Source organism: Lycium ferocissimum, chromosome 5 (genome assembly GCF_029784015.1).
Source record: "Lycium ferocissimum isolate CSIRO_LF1 chromosome 5, AGI_CSIRO_Lferr_CH_V1, whole genome shotgun sequence".
Classification (NCBI taxonomy): domain Eukaryota; kingdom Viridiplantae; phylum Streptophyta; class Magnoliopsida; order Solanales; family Solanaceae; genus Lycium; species Lycium ferocissimum.
Window position 1 is genome coordinate 31,876,393 of NC_081346.1, and position 26,880 is coordinate 31,903,272.

Here is a 26,880-nt window from a genome sequence, read left to right on the forward strand (position 1 = left end):
AAAATAAACAGCCCAGCGTCAAAGACCATGATTACCTGGAGGAAAATACTCACTAAATGTCTCAAGGAGGCCTCTAAATCAAGGCCGGAACCGTCAGCGTGAGAAGTCGAAACATAGGGACCAGCGCCTAATTTATCAGCACGGGGGCGCCTACCCCCACACTCCTGGATGGGCGTTCACCCGCTTCCGACCTAAATATGGCCTCAGAGGATGGGACTCCTGTCCCCCGATCCTCAACAGTTCCTATCTCACCATCCCCCGAGGATGGACCACTGTAACATGTACCCCCCCCTCAAGCATTTGCGAGCCCGACGCGTGCCCCAATACGAGAAATGATCCCCTCGGAGGAAAATGCCCCTGTCTCGTCTGGGAGGGCCGGCTTCCTATCCTCTTTCACCTCCGCCGCCGCCCCAGTAATACGAGCACGGGCCTCTTCTCTAGAAGGAGCTTTTTTGACGGAAGCCCATGGAGCAAAAAAACCTAGCAAGAGCAAAAAAATTAAAATAGGAGCAAGGGATCGGACAAAAACGCAAGCACAATGTGAAGGCACTTATCGTGGCTCTTTCCTTCCCACCTACTGATGGAAATGCCTCTCCAGGTCTGCCCAGTGCTCCTGGAGGCGTGCAGCATGACCATCACCTAGTCGACAATGTCAGGCACTGAATCATGAATGATTGGTACCGTCGGAAGAACATAAAAAAAGGAGGGGTGTCGTCATTCGACATTAAGCTAAGAAAAGGAAATTCGAGAAAAAATGGAGGCATGGAAAGACAGAAATCCAAAAACTCACATGCGTTGTTCCACTGCTCCAGAAAAGGGCCAAAAGCGAGGTTGTGAAGGAGATCGGTGCGCATCATCACGAACCGATTGAGCCATCTCCAATCATGATCGTCCTCAGCGTTCGAGATAAGGCCTCGGGGGCCTCGAAAAGTAAGATTTATTATTCCCTCGCAAAGCATCCGGGGGGGATTAAAGGTGGATCAAGTGGTCCAGAGTAAAAGGGAGGTGTGCTCGGTCCGCCAAAAACTATAAACATCGGACCACTCTCCAGGTTTGAGGGGCCAGTTTCCCCAAGCATATGCCATACCGGTGACAAAAGGGCCTCGATGACTTCGTGGATTGGGAGGCCAAACCCAATAGTAAAGGGGTAAGTGTATACCAAGGATCTCCCAAGGATGTGATAAGTGATATTGACACTAGCCGGGGGTGGGGACACATCCACCAGGGTCCCCGGCGCGGCCGGTTGCGGACTCGGGATGATACTATTGTCAACGAAGAAGTTGAAAGCCTCTCACGGGTTCAAACGGATGGTCGACACGCGTAAATCCCTCTCGAAACGAAAATTCGAGGGAACAATGTCAGAAGCAAGGGAACCCAAGTCTTCCATTTAGGTGGTAACAATGGGGGATGTTTGATGATAAGCAGAAACCACTGAGGTAGCCCCTAGTTGCTTTCGTATGCTCGCAAGAGGAGGATGTTGAAATGGATGATGAAGACATTATGGTGGAAAATGGCCCGAGAGTAAGAAAAGCGAGTTTGCACAATGCCGAAGGGATAAAAATATGGATGGGAGAAACCGAGAAGGCCACTCACTTAGATATGGATGTGAGACTATTCGACATAGATATGGAAACAACGCGTCCAATCAATGAAAAGCCAATTGGCGTCTTAAAAGGAGTGTCGTGGAATGAAAGACTGGATGCATTAAATGCCGGCTTGACACTAGTCGCGGGAAAAGAGGCGACGCTCCGTCTCTCGTGGGCATTATGGGAAAAGAGGCGACGTCTTGTCTATCATTGAAATTTTGGGAAAGGAGCAGATTCTTTCACTTCCCGGGCTCATGAAAAATGAAGGGCCCGAAAAGTGGGGGACTATCTGTATTGGACAAAATCCGTGCTCAAGCTATTTTCAGTAGTCAGGAGCCCGGGGAGGCTGGCAGTGCTTCCGTAGCTGGCATCCAATCCCACCAACTCGGTGTCACGACCCAATCGGAGGGCCATAACGGGCACCCGGAGCTAACCTACCGAGCACCTCAAAACGTACGTCTCATTGTCATATCTGAGTAGGCTATGAAGCTAACTCATAAATATCATAATTGGAAGGGACACATGCCCAACAGATACATATACAAATGTACATCATCAAACTGTGCCCAAATATAAATCGACAAGGCTATCAAAGGATATAACAAAATATAGACCGAGGAGTTCATAAGACATCTAGCCGTACACATTTGTCTACCAGCCTCTACATAGAGCACATAATAAAATAAGGATGGGACAGGACCCCGCCATGCCCATATAAATACACAAAAAAATCATATCACGCTGAACTGCAACTCCGAAATAATTGGAGTGCTCAGTACCAAATAACAGATGGAAACCCAAGAATCAGACCGTCTATCCGTCTACCCGCGGCACGAGCAGGTCCACAACAAAAGGACGTCGCACGGGACAAAGTATTGAGTATTTAAGGCATAAGAGTAATATAGGAAAGACATAAGAAACTATAAGGTAAGTAAATGCAACCTGTATGTCACGCCCCAACCTTGGTGAGGCGTGATTAACACCCGACACCTTACTAGGGCTGCGCGAACCAAACTATATCTCGCATCATCTATGTCTCGAAAGACAAAATAAGGACAAGGAGGCCAACCTATGAACATATTATCATGTATAAGTAAACACCTGACCATCTGGGTCAACATATGTCTCAATAACCAGCAACCAAATATATGTATACATATATATATATATATATATATATATATATATATATATATATATATATATATATATGTATATACAACGGGCCCACGAGGCTGATATATCAACTGACAAGACATAACTAAACTGCATACAGGAAACTGTCTGCAAAGCCTCTAAGAACATGACCAAAGTATATAAGTCGGGACAGGGCCTCCGACATATCCATAACACAAAAATACATATACAATCCTTGACTCCGCAATGCTCCAGGAAGAAGTAGGGCTCACCAATCAAAATCGGTACCGGAGCAAGATCCGCGCGGGTCCTCGTCTCGTCTGTCTATACCTGCGGGCATAAACGCCACGTCCACAAGCAAAAAGACTTCAGTACGAATAAAGTACCAAGTATGTAAGGCGAAAATGAAACATAATAAACATATACTGTAAAGAAGAAGGATAAGAATCAACTTGGCGCTTCTAACTTACCAATGAGAATCTAGCATGTATGTCTCTCTATACTCTCCTGTGGTTAACTACATCTATGTACAATACTGTAGCCCTGACCTACTTATCATCTCCCGGGTCTTGTCTCGCCCAATCGGTAACTAGGGGCATCGAAAGGGTATTCTTCGATTCATTTTTTTCAAACTTAGGTTCGGCTATTTCAGTTTCGATTTCGCTTTTTTGAAGGTGGACACCAAACACCGAACAAGCTAGTTCAGTTTCGTTCTTTCGGTTTTGATTTTTTGAAGTTCAGTTCGGTTTCGGCTTTTTCAATTTGATTTTTTTGATATGATATTAGAAGCGATTCCATTTACACTATTTCATATTCTCAAAAGCAATAAAATATAAAACTGATAAATTGAAATCAAAATGAAACAAACACGATACACAAGAACAGATGACCATAACCATGATATAGGATTACTAGGTGTTATATACATACAATAACAATAATTAAGAAAACACATAAAGGACATACATTAATCCTAAAGACACATCCTAGTCACCTTCCTTTGTTAAGGATATTATAATTCAGTTATTTTGGGGCTTGTTACAATTGAGTTTTTTAGGCTTAAACTTAATGGGCCTGGACTATTTTAATTTTTTTGGATAATGCATTAAATTTCGGTTTAAACCGAAACACCGAAGAACCGAACTCTAAAAATCAAACACCTAACCGAACACCAAAGTTTCTGAAAACGTAAACCAAAACTGAACCAAAAAGATAAAAAATCGAATTAATTCGATTCGGTCCGATTTTTTGATTTTCGGTATTTATGCCCAGCCCTAATGGTAACTGCCGACCAGCCGTAGCTCGGTGGTAACTGCCCATCTGATTATCGCCCGATAGTAGAGCGCATGTCATAACTTCCCTACTGATCAGTGGTAACTGCCCAACCGGTCGTAGCTTGGTGGTAATGTCTGCCCGACCACCCGTAGCATGGTGGTAAACACATATCTGCCCGACCGGCCGTAGACCGGTGGTAAATATAATCAACATCATAACCAGACCCTATGGGTAATTTATATGCACTTCTCATGATCATTACTTATTTGTAATACCTACATGGTCACATAAGACTTATAAGCACATTTCTGGGCCATTAAGACTTCTTTCCGGTTAACTAAACCTTAGTATATTCTTGGATGCGTCACAAGCCTATCTTTTAGCATTAAGTACCTCATTAGGGATCTTATAGCTAGCATACTATACATGTCTTACAAAACATTCCTTGAGAATACTTTTTTGAATTCATCGGAGTGACGTAAGGTCGTTAAATCTCCGATTACCATTATGGATCTATCATCATGAACATATCTCACCTTGAAGGAACAATAACCATAAGATGAGATCAACAACAATGAATAAGATCAATAACCAAAAAATAAGATCAATAATTATGAGACAAAGATCAATAATATCATAAGAACATCAAGAACCAATAAGCTTTTAGTATTTCTAGGAATAGGGACATTATGGATGTCATTTGTGTGGGTTTGTATTAATATGATCATGCCATAAGAAAGAAAGGAACAGCCTTAACATACCTCGTTGCTTACTTAACCACTCAACGTTTATCCTCCCGAGCTTGCAAATCTACATTCAAGATGATTCACACTAAGGTTAAGTCGTTGAAGTAATTATAAAATCAAACTAGACTATTAGGTGAGCTAACAAAATTTGGGCAGCATTTCCCTGTAGCACCTACTTCCATCAAACTCCAAAACAACTCCTAAACATCAATAACAACATCAATAATATCATACCCAAGAAATTACATTCAAACTAGACTCAAATCCATCCAAAACTTCTTTTCAAGTTCAATCCATAGCCATCAACTACAACACAACACTTATGACTATTTCCCCATAACTTATTTCACTTATAAGACTTGTTTAACCTTTAAATCAACCCAACATAAGAAACAAGATGAAGGACATACCTTATACTTGAAGAACTTCAACTCACACAACTTGTTTCAAGACCAAGTTCACCACAACTCCATGTAGAAGTAAGAACAATCACTTTTTATGAACTAGTTGGGGATTTTGGTGTTTGATCTTCTCTTGAAATGATTTGGAATGTTTATGGATGATGGAGGGAGCTTAGAGGGTCATTAGGGATCTATTTTGATGAATAAATGAGGCCCAAGCCGTGGGAAATCAATTTATAGGAATTGTCCATTGACCTTAAATTTTCTGGAAAATTCGGGCAAAGTACGGGCCGTACTTCAAAGTATGTCCAATACTTTCAACCCGTACTTGGAGGTAAAAAATTTCAACTTTCTGGAAATTTTGGGTAAAGTACGTCCAAAATATATGGGATGTACATTTTTGTACGGGCTATACTTTATCCCGTACATCTCAGAATTGCGATCTGCCAGTTGCATTGGAAGAAGACCCGCTGAACTTGAATTTACATAGGTTATGAATTCCAAAACTCTTCATATTATAGGAGATATACCCCTCTCAAGTTGGACTGAAATTTCCTGTCTAAAATTCTGTGAAGTTTTTTAAAATTTTTGATAAACTTAATTCCTTCAATTCGCTTGATCCCGGAACCTTAGACACTTGCTTAACACTGGTTAAAAGTCTTCCTTAAACTTATAAGGGTCCCATAACCTCCCCGGGCTTACATTAGTTTATTTACGACGCAAACGACTCGAAATTTTTTGAGATGTAACACTATATGTCTCAATTGTCCCTGTGGATGAATCATACATATAATTACTGTGCATCTAAATTGCTTCTGAGGGCTAATGATATGCATAAATACTGTGCATGCATGCATGAGGTCATACATACATAAATACATATATATATATGCAAGACATGATAAGAGTACAAGTAACTCTAAAGATTATACTGAATCTGAAGAAAAACTTCCTGATGATACATTGTGGATCATGAATCAAATGAGTCATCCCTAACTCTAAGAACAGAACCATTATGGATTAACGTTACGTGTACGTTCGGTTCACAAGGATCATGCCAAAGAAGGAAAGGAATAGCCTTAACATACCTCGTCGTCTCCTTACTACTCAACGCGTATCCTCCCGAGTTTGCGAATCTACATTCAAGATGATTCATATTAAGGTTAAGTCGTTGAAACGCTTATAAGGTCAAACTAAATTAATAAATGAGCTAACGAAAATCGGGCAGCATTTCCTTTAGACCTCCTACTTCCACTAATCTTCTAAAAAACACCCAAACATCAATAACAATGTCAACAATTCCATAGTCAAGAGATTATATTCAAATTACACTCAAATCAATCCAAACTTCCTTTCAAATTCCATTCATAGGCAACAACCACAACACAATACTTTATGACCTTTCCTACCACGATTCTCTTCACCTTTATGACTTACTAACCTCCAAATCAACTCAATATAAGTAATAAAGGGAAGAACATACCTTATACTTGAAGAACTTTAACTCACACAATCTTGCTTCAAAACCAAATCCACCACAACTTCAACTAAAAGCAAGAACAATCATCTTCCATGAACTAGCTTAGGGTTTTAAAGCTTGATCTTCACTTGAATTAGCTTAAGATGTTTATGGAGGATTTAGGATGGTTGAGAGAGCTTGAAGGATCTAGAAGAATATGATTTTTGGTGAAAAATGAGTCCCAAGGATGTGGCCCCTTTAATTTATAACAAAAAGAAAATTTCCACCGCCTCAACTTCGACGGTCAACTCGACGGACCGTCGATCTGCTCAACGACCGTCGAGTGGTGGCGTCAAACTGCCTGATCAGAGTTGACTCTCTGATGGTGGTTTGACGGTGGGGATTGACGGGTCGTCGGCCTTCTACGGTCCGTCAAGATGGGCGTCGAGCTGCCCAGTTGTCACACTCATTTCCTTTGATTCGTTCAACCTCCAATCTTTTTGATACCTGATAGACATAACTTAAACTCTCATATACATACAATAAACATGTAGGATCTCTTATGACCTTGACGAAAACTTCACTTTCTAACTCCACGTCGGCTAACTTACGGCGAAACTCAACATATAAAGTACGGGGTGTAACACTCGGGTCACATCAGCAGGTCTCGATCAGAGCACCGAGTCAGGGAAGCACGTGAGAGCGCAGTAGGGTCACATCAATCGAACGTTGGGGTTGAAAATTCTCGTTTTGATTTCTGTATAGATAGCTTATCATGTAAGCTAATGACACTTTCACTTCCACTACTGTAACCTATATCTCATTTCTATTCCTGAGCAATAGAGATCCGGGCTTATAATTTGATCTTAAGATATCTGCTTGTCTTGCATTATTTTCTAGTTTATTAAGCTCGGTTCTTTCGATATAGCTTTGATAATCTAAAACACTGACCCCGAAAAGTAGAGTTTTCGGGATTGATATGACCTACTTGTCTTTAAACCCATAAATTACAAATGTCTAACTGATTATCCGTTTTCACCGGAAAACAGCCGGTATAACATGGGTTTTTCCCAATCTGTATACGGGAAATATTTGTTTAAGAAAAGTCAATTCTTCCACGTCTCAAAGCCATTTCTTCTTCTATTATATTTTCCTATTTTTCTAACATTATTGTCATAAGTTGAGATGTAAATGTGCTTACCATATATGAAAGACATACAAACTCCCAAAAGGCTAAATCAATATTAAGCTATTACGAGGCATGAGTTTAACTTGCCCCTACATTATTCCATCTCTATATTCTTAACCTGATAACCTCCTTGATAAAATGGTCGATTGTTGCAAACTCTAATCATATTGACTATCATCACTTTAAAGTCACTAAAATTATTTCTACTACTTCTTGGTCAAATCAAAAAGATTGTCGATTAATGTTTCTACTTTAGTCTCTACCATGACTTGCCATTTATTTTACCTTAAGTAAAAAGAGTAGATATGAAATATGGGACCAATTTCTAAAAAAAATTTACTTCCTCCGTTCCAATTTATGTGACAATTCGAAAAAGAATGACACTTTTATATATTTAGTGACAATTTAATTTAAATTTTCAATTTTATCCTTAATGAGATGATTTATAGTCATACAAATATCATGACTTATTTTAGACTACAAGTTTTAAGTCCGCATTTCATTCTTAAACATGCTCAATCAAATATCATCACACGGAGGAAGACAAAAATAAGGGATAATCTTAAGGAGTGAGAACCCTCTTAATTGATCAATGCGAGTAATCTGTTTCTAGATGCTTTTTAAAATCATACCAATCTATAAGAAGAGTTGATGGATGTGTGGGTCAACTCAAGCCTGAGAAACAGTGTTGTAAATCGCTTTCAATGTGGAGAAACGATAGGGGCATTTGTCTATTTTGAGTTTTCGTCGCAGTTGCCAAGGCACTCACTCTCTCTTCTCGTACCTAGTTTATCACAACTGTTGATGTTATTAATTTTAAAACTTTGTACTTGAAAAAAAAAGAATTTGTAAAATTTGTCCACATATTAAGTGTAACCGCGTAAAACTTAGTTAGTATACTTATTAGGAAGGAAACAAGTCAACGTCCCACCGAGGGAGTAAAGGTCGATCATTATAATGTCTGATTGGTAATTTCCTAGTTACCCTTTACATAGTTATAAAAAAATAAAACCAACTTTTCGTTATGTTTTAGCTTGGCCTCAAAATAAGTGCTTGTCCCTATTTAATACGGTTTCTTGACTATTCAAAATCCCACTTATAAATAAGGTTAAATTTGAAAAACAAATTAAATAATACCTTTTTGATTATATAAGAAATTATTTATATAAGAAAGCTCTTGAGTTTTCTCCATCCCCATGTCTATTCTCTATTATAGTATGTCTATTCTCTATTATATATAGTATTATTCTCTAATTCTAAAACAAAGTATTGCAGAATAATAATGTGTCCGGAAAATCTTGAATTCGAATTTCGAACACCCTTTTAGTCTTTTTATTGATTTTTGAATTTGGGTTTCTGAATTATGTTGGTTCATTTGAATTTCTGAATTTTGAGGTTTATGGGTTTTGACTTTTGAGAGATTCTTGGTGCTTTTGAGATTTGAGATTTATGAGTTTTGGTAATTTCTTGATTATTTTGAGTTTTTTGAATTTTGGGGTTTATGAATTTTAAGGAATTTGAGAAATTTTCATTTTCAGGTTGGAGTCATCATTTTGTTTCAAAGAGGAAGTACCATTTGCACTGCGACCGTGAAGTTTTGGACCTCTGGGATCGTATTTACACTAAATTTTGATCCGGTAATGAACATTTCTTTATAATTTTAAATGCGAAAGGGGTGTGATTCTTTTATTTTATTATAAATTTGGAAGAGTGTGATTCCCTTACTTTTGAATGCGCAAGGGGTGTGATTCCTCTATTTTATTATAAATTTGGAAGGTGTGATTTCCTTATTTTTGAATGCGAAAGTGAGTGTGATTCCTCTATTTTATTATGAATTTGTAAGGGTGTGATTTCTTATTTTTAAATGTTAAAGCGGTGTGATTTCCCTATTTTATTATGAAAATGCGATTTCTTTATTTTTGAATGTGTAAGGGGTGTGATTCCTTTATTTTTGAACGTTAAGTTGATGGTTATAAAATTTTATATTTTATCTTAAAAATAATAGTAAATTCATTCTTTTGAAATTCTGAATTTGCCTATTTGAGGAGGGTGTAATTACTTTTCTCCCTATTAGGAAAGGTCATTTGCCAGTCATGTCCCACGAACTGTGGCACACGTCCTTTAGAAGATACAAAAAGATATAGTGTGTGTTGTCACTTGTTAGCTTGTGATGACTTTGTGAGTCGTGATTTGCATTTAATATATTAGGTTTGAAAGTTCAACTTTGCCTTCTCGTCTAACAAGTCCCTCCTTCCATTGACTCTCTGTTCCTTTGCTTCCCAATTCCCATAGAACATTCAACCAAAACATAAAGAAAGGAAAAAAAAAAAAAGAGAAATGAACTTCGTACTGAAATTTTACTCACTCTGATTTGACAAGACACTATTCTGTCACCCAATTAAAAGAAAAAACAAAATGAGAAAAAAAATATGTAAGGACGAACAAGACCTTCTCAGTTTTTATTTTTTTTTGCAAAAAATGGTTGTTTGACCAAGATTGGAATACGTAGATTTGATTCAAGTATAAACCGATAAAAACATGTTGATTACAAAATATTATTGCTATTGTTATTTTAATTATTTCTTAATCAAATACAATGACAGAATGTATTACGTGAGTGATGATACGATTTAATTCTAAGAACATACTTTAGGATATATGTTTGGTAAACAAGATCCAATAAAGCACCAATTTTAAACGTTACTTTGTTATGTTTGCGTAAGTGAAATGGGTCATGAGATATATATGTGATTCTTGGCTGGCAATAACGTAGAGGGTCAACAACTACCAAACTACCCTAATTAACTTTGTAAAGATGGTACGTAGTACGCAAGTAATAAATTTTTAAGTTATTACAACTTTGAAATAGTTTGAAAGTGCAGTAAATGCTGTAGTGCTAAATAATTTAAATCCTTTGATAAATAAACCACATGATGTGATCATTTAATTTAATGTAAGTAAGTAAGTTCTGGTTGGAAATTACTGTCATATCAACTTAAAATCTGGTTGAAAAAAGCCAAGATTTTTTTGGGACAAGAGCAGAAGAGAGAGAAGAATATGCCAAATTAATCCTTTACTGTATAGTGCAATTATAGAGAAGTTGGAAATAATAATTGGATTGACTGAACTGAAAAGTCATTTTATTTTCACTCTGCAAAAGGACAAATATGATGTAATAATCTGATACGCATTGGCGGCATGCTTTTGAGAGTTGAATCTGAACTAGGAAAGTCTGACTCATGCTGGGGGAGTGGGTCATCTTATTTTTATGTCATCTCGTGCCTTCTGCGAAATTCTCAAACCTTAAATTACTCGTTTTTAATGTTAACCAACCAAATTTTCATAGTTCCTTTTGAATGACCAAAACCATGTCCATTTGTCCTTGTCTCTTCCTTCTTCACATGTCTTTTAAGGATTTCTTCCTCTGAAGTTGCCAAGAATTTGTAAGGATTCTTCCCTCAAAGGGGTCTTTAAGTTTCTGAATTTCTTTATAAAAAAATTCCTAGGCATTTCAAGAATTGTGTATTTGTGGATTGAGCTAGCACATGATTCCCACTTGTGGGATTACACTGGGTATGTTGTTGTTGTTGTTGAGTTAGCACGTGATGAGGTATTCAGAATAGTTTAAAGATTCAGTCTTTAACGTGCTTGTTCAGTCAAGGAAATGTTTGATGTGATGTGTTTTTTCTGGTTAATTTTCTGTTCCCAGTTTGCATTGATTTGCAAAGGTTAACTCAATTTCTTGCTAAATATATGAGTTTCAACTCCTTGATTCTGGAATTTTTCCTGTTTACTACTGTCATGTTGGTTAACACATATCTGTGTGCTAAACAGTTCCTTTTTGTGTAATAGAGCCTTGACAGTCAGTGGTTAGATGATGGAAGAAAAAGATGGAGTGGTAACTAAAGTGGAAGGCGTAAGTTCTTTGCCTCCATTAAACTCTTCCACCATTGCAATAGCTATAAATGGTAAGAAAAAGAGCAAATATGTAGTAAGGTGGGCTTTGGACAAATTTGTCCCTGAAGGGAAGGTTTGCTTCAAGCTGTTACATGTCCGTCCGCGCATAACTGGTGTGCCAACCCCCAGTAAGTTGTTTTTCTGCACTGTGTTCTGTCTAAATATTGACTTATTCGAAAGCTTTCTGGTGTATGAAAATTTGCTTGCAGAGGACTGACTTACATAGGCTAGTAATTCAAGTTTAGTCTTTGTAATAAATGTAAGATGATTATAGACTTCAGTAGATTGATGAATTCCAAGAGTGTAAGTTAGGCCACAGTATAGAACATGCTTTTATTCTTGTGCTTTGGAAAACTTTGTCCATGATGACAGTTGATCTTGCATTTGAGGTGTAATGTTCATAAATATCTGATAAATTTGCTTCTGCATCCTGGAACAATGAGATATGCTCTACTTTTTATTTTTGGATGATGAGGTCTTTTGGCCTTTTCTTGCTGGAGCATGCCATATAACCTTTCTTATCTAAATGCACTTTGTGGCAATATAAGAGATATAGTTTTAATCCTTCTCGAACTAGACCTTCTTCAGAAACGAAAGGCAAAGAGCAGACAAACTAGAAAAGATAATAGCTAACAATTCCTTGATGATGCTAACGTGACTAAAGCTTCCTTCTCATATATTATGTCACATGAGTCCTTGATTTTCCTTAAGGTACCTGTGTCAAATATATAAGTAGTACTTTCTGCAGATACTCGGAAATACACTAAATATTAGCATAAAGCTGCTCGTATCAGTGCCAGATGCTTCACACACTTACTGGATACGTCCTCTGAACGAGTCCATCTAACATGGTTCATATGCCAATTTTCTTTGTACACATCAGTTGTCATTAATTAAAAATTCTGGAAACAATGTATGGTATGATAGGATTATGACTTCTTTATTTATCCTTTCTTTAGTGGGAAGCTTTATACCTATTTCTCAAGTGCGGGATGATGTAGTAGCTGCTTTCCGAAAGGATGTCGAGTGGCAAACAAGTGAAATTCTGCTTCCTTACAAGATGTTATGTACTAGACGAAAGGTAAATATAATATCAGAAAAGTGGAAAATCTCCTAAAGTTAAATTGCTGATCACTCAAAATAACAAGCAGGTCCAAGTAGAAGTTTTACAACTTGAATCAGATGATATCGTGAAAGCAATAGCACAGGAGGTCACCAAGCTTAATATCATCAAGCTTGTGATAGGTGCTTCATCTCGTAGCATATTTTCTAGGTAATAACATTTATGCTCTTTTAAATTTTAATTTTGAGCTACTTTGCTGACACTCCAGGTGGCAATCTCTTTATTTTTATTTCATTATGTCTAAGGTATATATTGGCCTCAACACAGATTATGTAGTCCTTAATCCTTATTGCCACACTGCAAAATGGTGATAGTTAAGAAATGCAACTACCTGTGGGTATCTTAGAAGATATAACACAGAAGAGAGGGATGGCACCCAATATGGACAAAAAAGATTATTTACTAGACATCCATGCCAGCTTCGTAAGATCCTTGTGGTCATTGACTTGTAAGATCAAAAGAAACATTGATTCTAGAATAGGGGGCATTCGTGGATTCAATTTTGATGAGCTGTGAGATTCCCTCCCTAAAACAAACCTGACATTTTATCCCCTGCCCTTAGATCATATAATTGTTTCTTTCTGTTTGCAATACTCATGAAAAATAACCAAGTAGTCTTCTTCCTATGTGGACGAACTCTATAGAATTTAAATACTTAATTAGGACAGTGTCAAACTAAAAGAAGAATACAAGAAGTTCATATTATTCGCAAGTCAAGTGTAAAGCAGCTAACATTAGACACCATGCAGCTATTCAAAATTTATATGATACATATGTGAAAATAAATAAAAACTTCAGTTGTTGATGCCCCTAACTAGGCTGAAGAAGCAATAAGAAGTTTGCAAGTAATTCTGTACATGCCAGATCATGAATTAGATCTGGCATCTAGCATCAATGTCATTTCCTGTTGTAAGTCTAAACTTTTTATTTGATGTTTAGGGGACAAAGCTTATCCTCAAGAATCTCGGAGAGTACTCCAACCTTTTGTACCATCTATGCTGTTTCAAAAGGAAAATTGTTATCTGTACGTCCTTCTGATTCAGAGATAAATGGAAGCAGTTCGGCTGAAGATAGTTACACGAGCTGCTCAATCACCAGTTCAACAGGCCACACTTCAAGTTCACTAACAGGTAGTAAAAGTTAATTGTTTGCATTTATTTCATAATTATATATGTTTCCCCAAACAAAATACTACAAACTGTTGCCCAGTTTTGTGTACCTTGGCCGAACTTGTCGCCTTTGGGTGAAAACCTTTTTACTCCTTTTAGGGTTTATGTAGTTCTTTGCTCCATTTCTTGCTCCCTTGTTCTTCAGCAGCAACATGAATTCTCATTACCATCACCCCTAATGTTGGATGGAGCATATATTGGTTAGTACTGAATGTCTAGATGCTGTATTTGATGGCTCTAAATGAAAAACATGGTAGCAACTGTTAATATTCCCTGCCGCACCTCTATCAATGCATGCCTCAGGATCGTGATAGCATGTGCTGTATCTTGATTGAAGAAGTATCTTTGTAATAAATCTTCTGCTAAACAAGGAAGCAGTTTGTCCATTCTTAGAAGTACTCATGGTACCTTGTAAAAAAGGTTATATTAGGCAAGGTAATGCTTTGGGCCTTTTAATGAATCTCCACTCGAGCTGTTTTCATAGATTAGGTAGTCATTCAACTCTCATTACTTCATACTTATCATCTGACACATCGTGAATGTTGGTTTTTAGTTTGGGTGATTCATTTTAATATGCCGTCTGTTGAAAATACACCAGACTTTGTTGAAAGATTTATCCATTCAAAATTCAAAATATTTCTCCCCGGAATATGCCTATGAGTTAAGCATACATCAATTCACTAAAGAGTCTATTAATTAAAAAAAGTACATTGGTGATGGTTCACTATCTGTAATTACCCATCCCCACTGACCAGAATCATAACTTCATCCTTTGGATCTTGATCAAATTCACTCTCCGGCAAAATCTCTTCTTCCTTCACTCTGTTTCCTTCAAAAGCATTTGAAAGATCAATAAATTCTTGGATCTTCTATTTGAGTACACATTGAAGATTCTTTAGTATTCATGAGTAGTTCATTGCTTCTTATGAGTAGGACTTTGCTTTGCTATTTGCACCAAGGTAGAATGGGAGTCTACTTTGAAACAAAGTCTTCCATAGTTACTGGTTTTTCACATTCAAATTCCATCTTTCTTTTATTATTAATTGTTATGCCTTGTCTATTGATTAAGTGTTTTTGTTAGTGTTTGCATATTTAGTTATTTTCTAACAATAAATTCCATTTTCTTGAGAGACTTCAAGTACTAGGACATTTTCTATATGTGGGAGTAAGTTCATCATTTCTGCTTTTCAGAAAGGTCGGAACCAGACTCAAGTTCTTCATACAGTCACTTCCGTTCTCCATCACTACCGATGCAAAGATTTCAAGCTCTGTCACATATTAATCAGAACTTTCCTCATAGAAGAGCAAATTCAAATGAATCAGTCCACCATAAAAACTATTCTCTTGATTTTGGAGACGGTGCGGATGATGTCAGTTCTTCTCCCCAAGGAACATTTCTTACTGATGGAGATGATCCTGCTTCTAGTTTTAGGAGCTTGGTAACTGACAACTATTTAACAGCAGATGATCAAGCTTCAATTTCAGGCGCTCAGACAGATTCATCGTCGGGATATGAGGTATATTCTGCCTCAGTTTGTTATATTCATTACTCATCAAATGGGCATAGATCAAAATTCTGATCAACTGATGATGACATGATTTCATTTCACTTACATCAGGCATGCTTCCTGTTCTTTTTGTTCTGGATCTGTCAAAAACAATCTAGTGCACATTCTAGACTTTTAACACTGTTCAATCTTCAAATGCAGGTGGACATCAATTTTGAGCTAGAGAAGCTAAGAACTGAATTAAGACATACTCGAGGAATGTATGCAGTTGCACAAACGGAAGTAATTGATGCTTCTAGGAAGGTATGCTTAGGCAACAATGACTTCTAATATTCAACTTTTTATGTCTGATTCATATCGTATAGTGATCATAAACCTGCCCACAAACAGATAAATGAGCTTCACAAGCGTCGGTTGGAGGAAGACGTCAAATTTCGGGAAATTTGTTTGAAGGAGGAGGAAGTTAAAGAGTTAGCACAAAAAGAGAATGAGAAGTATGAAGCGGCAAAAGAAGAAGCTGAGTATGTGAAGGACTGTGCTGAAAGAGAGGCTGCACAAAGAGAAGAAGCAGAATTACTAGCCTTACGTGAGGCAAAAGAAAAAGATAAGCTTGAGAATGCCTTGACAGGTCAGGCACATCAGTACCAAGAATTCACTTGGGAAGAGATCATATCTTCCACCTCTTCATTCGCTGAAAATCTTAAAATTGGTATGGGGGCATATGGAACCGTTTATAAGTGCAGCTTGCATCATACTACAGTCGCTATCAAAGTTCTTCACTCTGAGGGATCTCACCTGACGAGGCAATTTCAGCAAGAGGTATGACAAGTTAATGAATGAAAGAATGACCAAATTGAATTAGCTTGAGATTTAAAAGAAAAAATTACTTCACTTACTGGATTATTTTATTTTTGTGACAAGGTTTACTTTACTTAGTTGATAAATGGAATCCTTTTCGCAAGCACTTGGGTTAATTATATTTCCTTACACCTATTGGTGACAATTCTCAATCTTATTTACCAACTTTGCAAAATGTTAAATTGATACAGAGTTACTTGGAAAATTTGTTCACAACAATATGTATCAATTCTAAACAAGTCGGTGACTATATGAATTCTCACTACTGCATTTACACTCAACTCATGTCATATCATATCACATCCAACTTTAATTTGTTAACTAAGCAATAATTGTAAATCATGTATAAGATCCACCACTCAAGTATGATGACTAAACACAGAAGAAAAGATACTAGTTAGTACTATATTTAGATTGATGAAAGATGAAACTTTCAATGTGGAACTGTTTAGCACCAAATATGAAGTAACTTCGAAGTGTACTTGTACGAAAAGGTGGCCACTACATTTACAAGAAAGCAAAATACATTTGGTCATTTTCAGTATTGAAGTTCTTAAGCACTAAGATAGTTATAACTTATAAAGCAAAAAAGGCTGATAGATAGTTTTGCAAAAACCAGGACCACCATATTTACAAGAACCCAATATATGCTTGGTCCTTTAGATGTACATAAAATATACAGCTTTCACTAGCTTATCCCATAAGTTTGGTCACGGAAGTTTGAAAGTTCCTGCTTCCCCGGACATCATTGTCATCAATGTGCTAAGAGAACAGGAAACACTTTTGAATTTCTATATCTGTTGCTTATGTAGTCTTTGACACTTGTTAGTTCCCTTGATAAAGCTTGCTTCTTTTACCTACTTAGTCATTCAAATGGAATTGGTCCGTAGGTGCGAGAATGTCATGATTGAAAGTAATAAAAGGGGATGAGGTAGACCTTGTACCATTACCATATGTTACTTATTTTTATAGCCAACCATGTACTGGAAATTTATTTGGGAATGATTTTCCATGATAAAGAAAAAGAATAGTCAAAAAGCGAAAGTTTATTAATTGATGGATTTCCTTAATTTTATGAAAGTTGAAAAAGATCATCAAAGAATTTTTCTTAAAGAGTAGAATCTTCAATGTCATCAATGAAATAAGAGAACAAGCTATACATCCCTGGATAATGTGTTGTTTGTTCTCTTATTGCATTGATGACAGTGATGTCTGGGGAAGTAGGAACTTTTGAATTTCCGTGACCAAAACTCATGGGATAAGCAAGTGAAGTTGTATATTTTGTGTACATCTAAAGGGCCAAACATAAATTGGGTTAGATTGGGTTCTTGTAAATATGGTGGTGCTGGCTTTTGCAAAACCATCTATCAGCCTTTTTTCCATTATAGATTATAACTTATCTTAGTGCTCAAGCACTTCAATACTGAAAATGACCAAATTTATTTTGCTTTTTGTAAATGTAGTAGCCACCTTTTCGTACAAGTACACTTCAAAGTCACTTTGTAGTAAGTAAATATTTTGGTGCTACACAGTTCCACATTTAATCTAAATATATTACTAACTGGTATCTTTTCTTCTGTTTAGTCATTGTAGTTGAGTGGTGGACCTTATACATGATTTACATTATTGCTTAGTTAACAACTTAAACTTGGTTGATATGATATGAGTTAGAGCGTAAATGAAGCAATGACGACAATTCATATAAGTATCGACTTGCTTGTTAACAAATTTTCCAGGCAACTCATTATCAATTTAACGTTTTGTAAAGTTGGTATTTAAGATAGTTAAATGTGAGAATTGTCACCAATAGGTGTAAGAAAATATAATTAATCCAAGTTCCTGCAAAAAGGATTCCATTTATCAACTAAGTAAAGTAAAACTTTTCAAAATCAAATAAGTAAAGTAATATTTTGTTAGCTTGAGATTTGGAAGACCATTATGCGTAGGGTACCTACCAATATTAGTCCCCTCTGTTTTAGAATTCTTAGGATCTGCTCTTTTGGTTTTTCAGCTGGAAATATTAAGCAAAATCAGTCATCCACACTTGCTAATCCTTCTTGGTGTGTGCCCCGATCGTGGTTGCTTAGTGTATGAATTCATGGAGAATGGTAGCTTGGAGGAGAGGCTTCTCAGGAAACATGATACGCCTCCGATTCCATGGTTTGATAGATATCGAATTGCATGGGAAGTGGCCTCTGCCCTTGCCTTTCTTCACAACTCCAAGCCAGATCCAATTATTCATCGTGATCTAAAGCCAGCAAACATATTGCTTGATCGTAATTTTGTCAGTAAAATTGGTGATGTTGGCCTCTCAACTATGATTAATTCAGACACTTCGTTATCCACCATTTACAAAGACACAGGTCCTGTGGGAACACTTTGCTACATAGACCCTGAGTACCAAAGGACCGGAATGATCTCTCCAAAATCTGACATCTATGCATTTGGGATGGTTCTGTTGCAGTTGCTAACATCAAAAGCAGCAATGGGACTTCCCCACATTGTTGAGACAGCGATCGATAAGGATAATCTAACTAAGGTACTAGATTCAGAGGCTGGTAAATGGCCATTAGAAGAGACAAAGAAACTAGCAATGCTAGCACTTAAATGCACAGAGCTTTGTCGAAGAGACAGGCCCGATTTGAAAGGTGAAATTCTCCCTGCATTGGAGAAATTGAAAGAAGTTGCTGATAAGGCTCGAGATTCTTCCTCAACCACCCGGCCTTCTCCTCCTAACTACTACTTGTGCCCTTTACTCAAGGTGTGCTATTCTTTGCTTCCCTTAACTATCACAATGTGATGATGATGATGCACATTTGATGTGGTACGCAATAGTATCAAAGAATCAAATGTTATGTTCTATCAGTTTCTCATCTTCATTTCTAAGGCATGGTTGGTTCTTTTGTTGCAGGATATAATGGAGGAACCTTGTGTGGCGGCTGATGGGTATACTTACGACAGGAAGGCAATAGAAACATGGTTAAAAGAGAACGATATATCACCAATGACAAACCTACCATTAGCTCATAAGAACCTTCTACCAAATTACGCACTGCTTTCCGCGATTCTGGACTGGAAATCAAGAAAGGCTGGAAATATTTGGATTGTTTAGATAGATCTTTGTGAGACTTATAGTCTAGTTGAACATAGCTTACCAAATTTATATACCTTCACACAGTGAACCAGCCTATAGATTTGGATGTTTCTCTGTATGTAGCATATAACAATGTTAGAAGCATAAAAATATGTGAGACAGTAAGAGAAGAGTTGTGCCCGGGGTGGGGGTGTGTTGGGGTTGTGAAAGGTTGCATATGAAACTATGTAATGACATGCATCAGTCTTGAATTCCTGTTGTCATCAGTGAAGCTGCAATGATCGTGTTGAGACCTTCTTTAATATCAAACAGTGTGTTCTTTGCAATATCTCCATGAAAATTTGGCATTTTATGGAAAAGACAGAATTTTAATCCCACAAGAAGCAGCTTGGACTTAATCTTGCCTCCTATATCCACGGGATATATTGGGATTCCCATAACATATACTATAAAGATTCTAAAACCAAAGCCCACGTGGCCAGGCATGATCATCCAAAATTGCTTTAGGACCTAATTTTCCTGGCATTGTAGTTCAATCGGTCAGATCACCTCCCTACCAACGCGGAAGTTGTGGGCTCGAGCCCAATCAGCCCGATGGATTCAATAAATATATCTATTCATCTCTCCATTTTCTGTGAAAAAGGGGGACAGGGAACATACTTCATTCCCAACAAGTCATCTGCTTGACCTTGCTTCAATCTTGTTTGAACATAGGCAGATCCAAGATTTATACTTAAGTTATTAGAATAAGCAAATTGTACATATGGGTTCAGATCTAATATTTGTTGATATTTTAGTAGGTTTTCAAATGTGTAAATATATCTATGCTTCCTGTTGAAAATACTTGGTTCAGATGAACTTGTTGCAAAAGAGCTCCACTGCATGTGAACCACCCTATCATTCTTGTTTCTTTCGTAACGATCGGGAATAAGAAAAAGAGCATTTGAAGTTTTTGGGTTATCATATTTTGCCCACTATTCAACTTTTTAGGTTTCTGGAGCTGCTAAAGGCCTTAACATTAGACACATAACTGTAAATGGTGATCCTGTTCTTATTTTCATTTTTTCTCCTTTTTCTTTAAATACACTTAATTTAACAAAATTCTGTATAACAACACATAATATATATTTCTTCACTTCATTAGTGGCCCCTTTTTAAAAAAATAAAACAGATCACCACTATCTTGTTTGGTATGTACATTACCATGCACAATCTATCTTGCTAATCTTTATAGGAATGAGGAAAATATATATTAATAAATAAAATAACAAAATAAAGAGACAAGTTCATGAAAAACAGCCATATGCAATATGGCCAGGTGAATGGTGGGGTTTACGTTGAGTTTGCTTTATTGGACATCTCCATTTTTGCCATTATTTGATAATAATCCTTTTTCAATAAGTAATTAGTACTATATAATTCTCCTCTGTTTTAATAGTTCAATTATTTTAACAGAGGAGAAAGTTTCCTTTATTCTTTGCTTTGGGCATTAAGCATGCATTTCCATTGGTCGTGGTAAGATAAAGGAATACAAAAGCTAACAACACTACGTGCAAATTTCTTAAGGAAAAGGTGGAAAATTAATTTGACTTATTTTAAGATGAAGCTTAACAGCATTTATGGATTGGGACATATAAGCAACTTGAGATATGGAATTGGTGTAATAAACTCACCTGTTTATAATTAATTAATCAAAATGATTTTTCTCCGGCAGAAACCACCAAAAGAGATCCAGCTAACCTTTACATGGGATGTCGTTTCTTCTTTTATTCTTTTAATTAATTATTACAGTAGTATTTGAGTCAGTTTTCACGACTATTCTATAGAATCCCTAACACATTGACTAGTACAAGTATTAGATAACTCGGTGATAACTCACATGTTGTAATCATGAGCTTGGAGCTGACCTTTTATGCCTAAAAAGTTCAGGATGTATTGACAATATGTGGAAGGAAGATTTGAAGGCTCAAAACATGCTCAAATGAAAGTTCAAGGCCACAAGGAAATTGCTGGTATTTGGGCCAAGCACAGAGGTCCGCGGTCGCGGGGAATGGACTTCAGGCCAAGGATCACTATCGCGGTACAGAGGTCGCTATAGTGGAAGACATTCGGGCGATTGAGAACTACGTCCGCAGAGTTGTGTGTCTGTGTCAAGCACATCGCTAGGAGTTGGCCACAATCGCGAGAAGCTGTGTTCCAAGCCATATTTTGCAAAACTGATCAATGGTTGATTGGCTATATTTGTAATTAGTATTACCTACTATAAAAAGTAACTTTTAGGGTTCATTTGCTTAGCTAGTTTTTGTTGATTAAGATCATTGATGAAGGCTCCTTTTGAAAGTTTTGGGAAGAGTCCTTGTCTCTTCAATAGAACCTCTTTTGAATTCTCTATGTAAGAATTTTATGTATGATTTCAGTTTCTCTACCCCTGTAAATTGAATCTAGTAATTAAATGCTAATTTGATTATTAGATTGTCCTTTAGTTCTTTTAATTCCTTTAGTTCTTTTAATTCTATCTCTATCTACTTGAATGGTTGTTCGTTTTCTTGTTTGTTTGAATTTGGTAGTTATCACTTTAGGAACCACAGTGCTAGCAAATAGCGGGCCTTCGTTTTTCTTTTCATTAATGCAACTCACCAATTATTATTATGTCCATTGATGATCATGTTACCTGTCTCCTAGACTACGTTCGTAACTGGATCAATTGCTTTCCTTGCTACCAAGAACTACACAGATGAGAAGATCTTAACTATACTCTTTTTTTCTTTTTTTTCTTTTTTTGGTGTATTCTAGTATGTGCACGTGCATTGGGAGACAGAGAGGGAGCAGCTTGATATAATGCATACGTAAGAGAAAGGAGAATACAGTAATCAAATCAATACAGTAAGCTTTGTAAATCTTATAGTGTTAGACTTTTCGGACAATGACAAAACTGGCAGATCAATAATTTCAATGATGTTGATGGGAAATGACTCCTCTTTGTCTTGTTGCTGAAACAGTGTGTCCTTTCTAAGTAATGTTTAAGCTTTTAACCCAAAAAACACAAAAATGTTCACCACATTTGTCAACAAATCATGGTACATGCACTCGGTTGGTGGTGATTGTATCTTATGGATCCATTGGAGCTTCCAACTGTCACCAGATTTTCTCTGAAATTGAGACGTCTCTGGTTGTTAACTGCTATCACAGGATAAACTAATTAAACGTCACTCTTTAAACTTTCAACTATAATTTACAAATATCTCGGTCATATGGCAATGTGTAGTTCCTAATCCATCCACCCCTTTCTTTATGAGAGCACTGTGAATCGAATCGAACAATTTTATTATGTGTCTCACACAACTAAGTGGGGACCCAAATCTTACACTTTTGGGTTCACTTTTTGTGAGACAAAAAAGAGTCTCACGCGACTTGTATTAGTCGTGTGAATCACAAAATAAAACTTTTCGAATCTTCAGGATCGAGAAACTTGTTTCTGATTCTTGAGTGAACTTGTGCTTGGACAAAAGAACTGGACACCAACTTCATAGTTCTTGCCAATTGATTCAAGCTTCACAACATTCTCTTGCTGTGATTGCACATAGGGAATTAAGACATGTCCCCCAAAAAGCAGTTTCCTCACACGAAGTCAGAGCGTTATATCAGCATCATCAACATGCTTATCATGACCTTAAGTATGTCAATATCGATCGATTAGATCAAGTCAGTCAGACGAAACAGGTCATGCTTCAAGCAGAAGCAGAAAGATTGTTCATTTTCATTTTCCAATTTCTTCAAGCTTGCGAAGAACCTGCTTTATACTAGGCCTAAGAGCAGGTGAGGGAGAACAACAAGCCATTGCAAGCTGAAGGAATTCATAAACATGATCTTCATTAACTTCCCTTTGGCCATCACCTTGGCTAAGCAGAATCTGTGGATGGAAAAAATCCACAACTCTATGATCAAGAACTGCACTTTGAATGGCATTAGGCAAATAAATATCCTTATCAAGATTTGGTTTCTTGTAGAATGGTTCTTTCCCTGTTACTAACTCTAACAAGATAATCCCAAGGCTGTAAATATCAGTTTCTTCACTAACTTCTTTCATCTTGATTAATTCAGGGGCTTTGTATCCCTGAGCTGCTGAAGCTTCAAGCATTTCTTGGCCTGCAGTTGGATTCAGGAGAAGATGCAACCCAAAATCGGACACATAAGGTCTGAAGTGACGATCCAAAAGTATATTATTCGACTTGAGATTCCCGTGGATTATGGGAATTTCCAAATCTGTGTGAAGATAATTCAGTCCTTGAGCAATGCCAGTGGAGATCCTACTTATGATGTGCCATTTATGAGCCTCACCATTCCCGTCTGTAATCATTAGATGCACAATTTTATTTAAACGATTGAATATTAGACAACAGTACCAATGAAACCTAATGCATTTGTATACTTGCGAGTGGTTGAACTTAACACGATAAGAAATTAATGAAAATATAATTTTGACAAATTACCTACTATTAGGTTCTTAGGAAAAATGACAAGAAAATTGACTGAAATTTGAGGCAAGATATGTTGAAACTATTACACTGCACGTGACTGGGTTTTTAAATAAGCAGAAGAAAACAAATTCCACCTAAATCCAGAAAGCAAACTTTTTCAACACAAACAAACATTTCCAAGGACACAAGAAATATAGAATTATGGAGAAATATAATATCACCGCTAAATTTTTTTAAAAAGTAAGAGAGAAAAAAAGGAAGAAAGACAAGTTCCATCTATGCTTTCCAGATTCATAAACACGGTTGTTGAGATGTCACCAAAAAAGCAAGTATATTTACCATCAAAAGAACCTAAAATTTAAACAGCATATAATGTATAGATCATTATTGAAGTCCCTTCAAAGCAGAAGATACAATTTATTACTCATTCCAGTTGTGAGAAAATGATTGACAGGGACTTTTTTCAAGGCACCAAATGGCAAAATCAAGATCCCCCATTTTTGGTCCTGAAAATTTTGTATTTACCAATGAAACCAAAGAAGGAATACAAAACTGAAATGTTTTCTAAGCCTGTGAAAATCAAGCATCTAGTGCTAGATGTTACAATCTTTAAAATGACCAATCTTCTCTTTTCTTATTCTATTTCCAAGACAAGAAACCATATTAAAGATTGTTAGTACTAAATTCATTGTATTTTGGCATTACAACAACATGCCCAGTGTGATGATGTATACAGACCTTACCCTTACCTAGTGTATTCTAATATTATGACTTCGTAATTTATATTCATGTCACTCATTTTTATTAGTAATTTTTCACATGTATATTTATGCTCCAAGTGGAAAACATTAGTTTCAATTAAAACCATACAACAAAGGCACCAGATGAGGACTTACCTCTAATCAATTGAGCTAAGGTTCCATGGCGATAAAAAGGATGTACCATCAATTTCTCTCCTCTTGGCCCTGCATAAAATGCACACAAAGGCACCAAATTAGGATGCCTTAAAGACCCCAAAAGCTCCATAACAGGCACCACTTCTTTCATTGTCACAGTGCAAGCTGGTCTCAAGAATCTCAACAATGTAAGCCTATCAATACTCAGCAAAGTAGCCCTGTATAAAGTCCCATAACTTGATTTCCCTATAACTTCTCCAGGTGCATCCAAGATATCATATACACTGAGATCTTCACCATCTTGAAACTTGATCAACAAATCTTTTTCAACCCCATCTCTTTCTTTAACCTCAAAACTAGCTTCTACATCTCTAGAAACACCTTCCACTCTTTTCCTTCTACAGCAATAAATCAAGAGCAATAAAACAAGTATTGCAGTTACTGAACTTGGTACTATAATAAGTATGAGCATATGCTTGTGTTCCATTTCTTTAATGAAAAGGGCTGACACTTGGGGGTTACTGAAATGGTGAACCTTTATGACATTTTAAAGAAGATCCAAGATCTGGTTAGAATTTTGAGAATGCCAAAGTCTTGAAAATGTGTAAATGGAGGTTGAAAGTGGAATGTTGTTGTTATCATAAGGGAATAATAATGTAAAGGGGGTTGCGGAGATTGTGGGGATTTTGCGGAAACGAAATCAGGAAGAGGGACTTTGGCTTGGCAGACAGAGGAAAAAGGAGAGAGAAAAGAACAAGTCAGAGAGAGAGAGACAGAAGGAGGCATGTGCCTATTTTATGGAATTCATTCATTTCTTCAAATCATGTTTCTTCTTGTATTAATTGCCTCTCTATTCCCCCATCTGTCTTCATCGAAATAGTGTCACTTTAGGCCTTATTTGTTTTCTTTTGTCACGTCTGCATCAAAATATATATTTAAATATTAAGATTTGAGTATTTAAATTTGAATATATATTTAAATATTAAAATTTAAATACTAAATGATTAAGAATTTTTTTTTAATATATGAATGTGTAAGATATCTTTATTTAATAATTAATAAATCAAATTCAAATGTACTAAATTAATCTAAAACTGTATTAATAAAAAAGTTTAAAATATATATATAGTTGGTGATGCTAATAGCCCGCGTCTGTGGTTGCGGATTTCAATTTGGGATGGTGTTGTATGTGGTAGCTAGTGGTGATGGTAGTTGCCTTGATGGTGGCAACTAATAGTGATAGCTAATGGTAGTGGTGAATGATAACGTTTTTACATATAAGATAATTTTGATGGTGGTGATTGTTGGTAGTAATCAGTGGTTGTGTATGGTAATGGTGGTTGGTGGTGATGGTTGTAAATGATGGTTACTGGTGGTGATGGCTAATTATAGTGATTCACAATGGCTGTGGTTGCAGTTGAGGATGGTGGTTGTGGGTGGTGGTTGGCCATAGCGATTGCGGTGAAAGGAAGGAATTAGTGAATTCTCATCTTTATAGAAATCTTTCAATAGATATCGATCTTAAGGATATTAAGATTTTGTTACAGATCTTAATCATTTAGACTACTCAGTGGATGTAACATATAAAATACAGACCCACTTAATGATTAAGATATGAATGAATAAGATTTTGACTTAAAATACAAACGGACTTTACGACTAAGATCTGAATAATTAAGATTAAAACATTCATTAAGTGAAAACAAATGAGGCCTAGTATTTTCTGTTTAATTTATGTATCTTACTTTTTAAAAATTTCGTTAAAAAGGTACTATTATATATTTATATTTAGTAGTAACTCTGATCCTTAATTTCACTATTTAATATGTTATATTTAAGACGACATGACACAAAAGATGTTTTGCTATATTATACACATTTTTAATTTAAGAGCACAACATTTAAAAGTCTCCTTTATTTTCTTAATAAAACTCAATGTCTAGTCAAATTGTGACACACATAATATGAATTGAAGGAAGTTTATGTAGGCGTTTGGCCATAGAT

The 26,880-nt window shown here is 36.5% G+C and overlaps 2 protein-coding genes across 4 annotated transcripts; one reads left to right on the top strand and one right to left on the bottom strand.

Moving 5' to 3' along the window:
- Window positions 1-10,997: 10,997 nt before the first annotated feature.
- Window positions 10,998-20,315, top strand: LOC132056712 (U-box domain-containing protein 35-like). Of its 3 annotated transcripts, XM_059449023.1 has the most exons (11): window positions 10,998-11,236; window positions 11,646-11,878; window positions 12,710-12,831; window positions 12,902-13,023; window positions 13,813-14,003; window positions 15,234-15,401; window positions 15,507-15,559; window positions 15,752-15,853; window positions 15,941-16,369; window positions 18,420-19,169; window positions 19,320-20,315. In XM_059449023.1, the coding sequence occupies exons 2-11, from the start codon at window positions 11,668-11,670 to the stop codon at window positions 19,518-19,520; spliced, it is 2,349 nt and encodes a 782-aa protein (XP_059305006.1). In that variant the 5' UTR covers window positions 10,998-11,236; window positions 11,646-11,667; the 3' UTR covers window positions 19,521-20,315. The 3 variants fall into 3 exon arrangements, with proteins under 3 accessions (XP_059305006.1, XP_059305005.1, XP_059305004.1); XM_059449022.1 differs by having other exon boundaries at window positions 10,999-11,521; window positions 15,234-15,559; window positions 19,320-20,314; XM_059449021.1 differs by having other exon boundaries at window positions 11,000-11,236; window positions 15,234-15,559; window positions 19,320-20,314.
- Window positions 20,316-22,364: 2,049 nt separating this feature from the next.
- LOC132056714 (putative kinase-like protein TMKL1) lies at window positions 22,365-25,770 on the bottom strand. The gene is made up of 2 exons (XM_059449024.1): window positions 24,877-25,770; window positions 22,365-23,849 (listed from the first exon to the last, which is right to left on the bottom strand). Exons 1-2 carry the CDS (start codon window positions 25,361-25,363, stop codon window positions 23,260-23,262), a joined length of 1,077 nt encoding a protein of 358 aa, XP_059305007.1. The 5' UTR covers window positions 25,364-25,770; the 3' UTR covers window positions 22,365-23,259.
- Window positions 25,771-26,880: the final 1,110 nt, after the last annotated feature.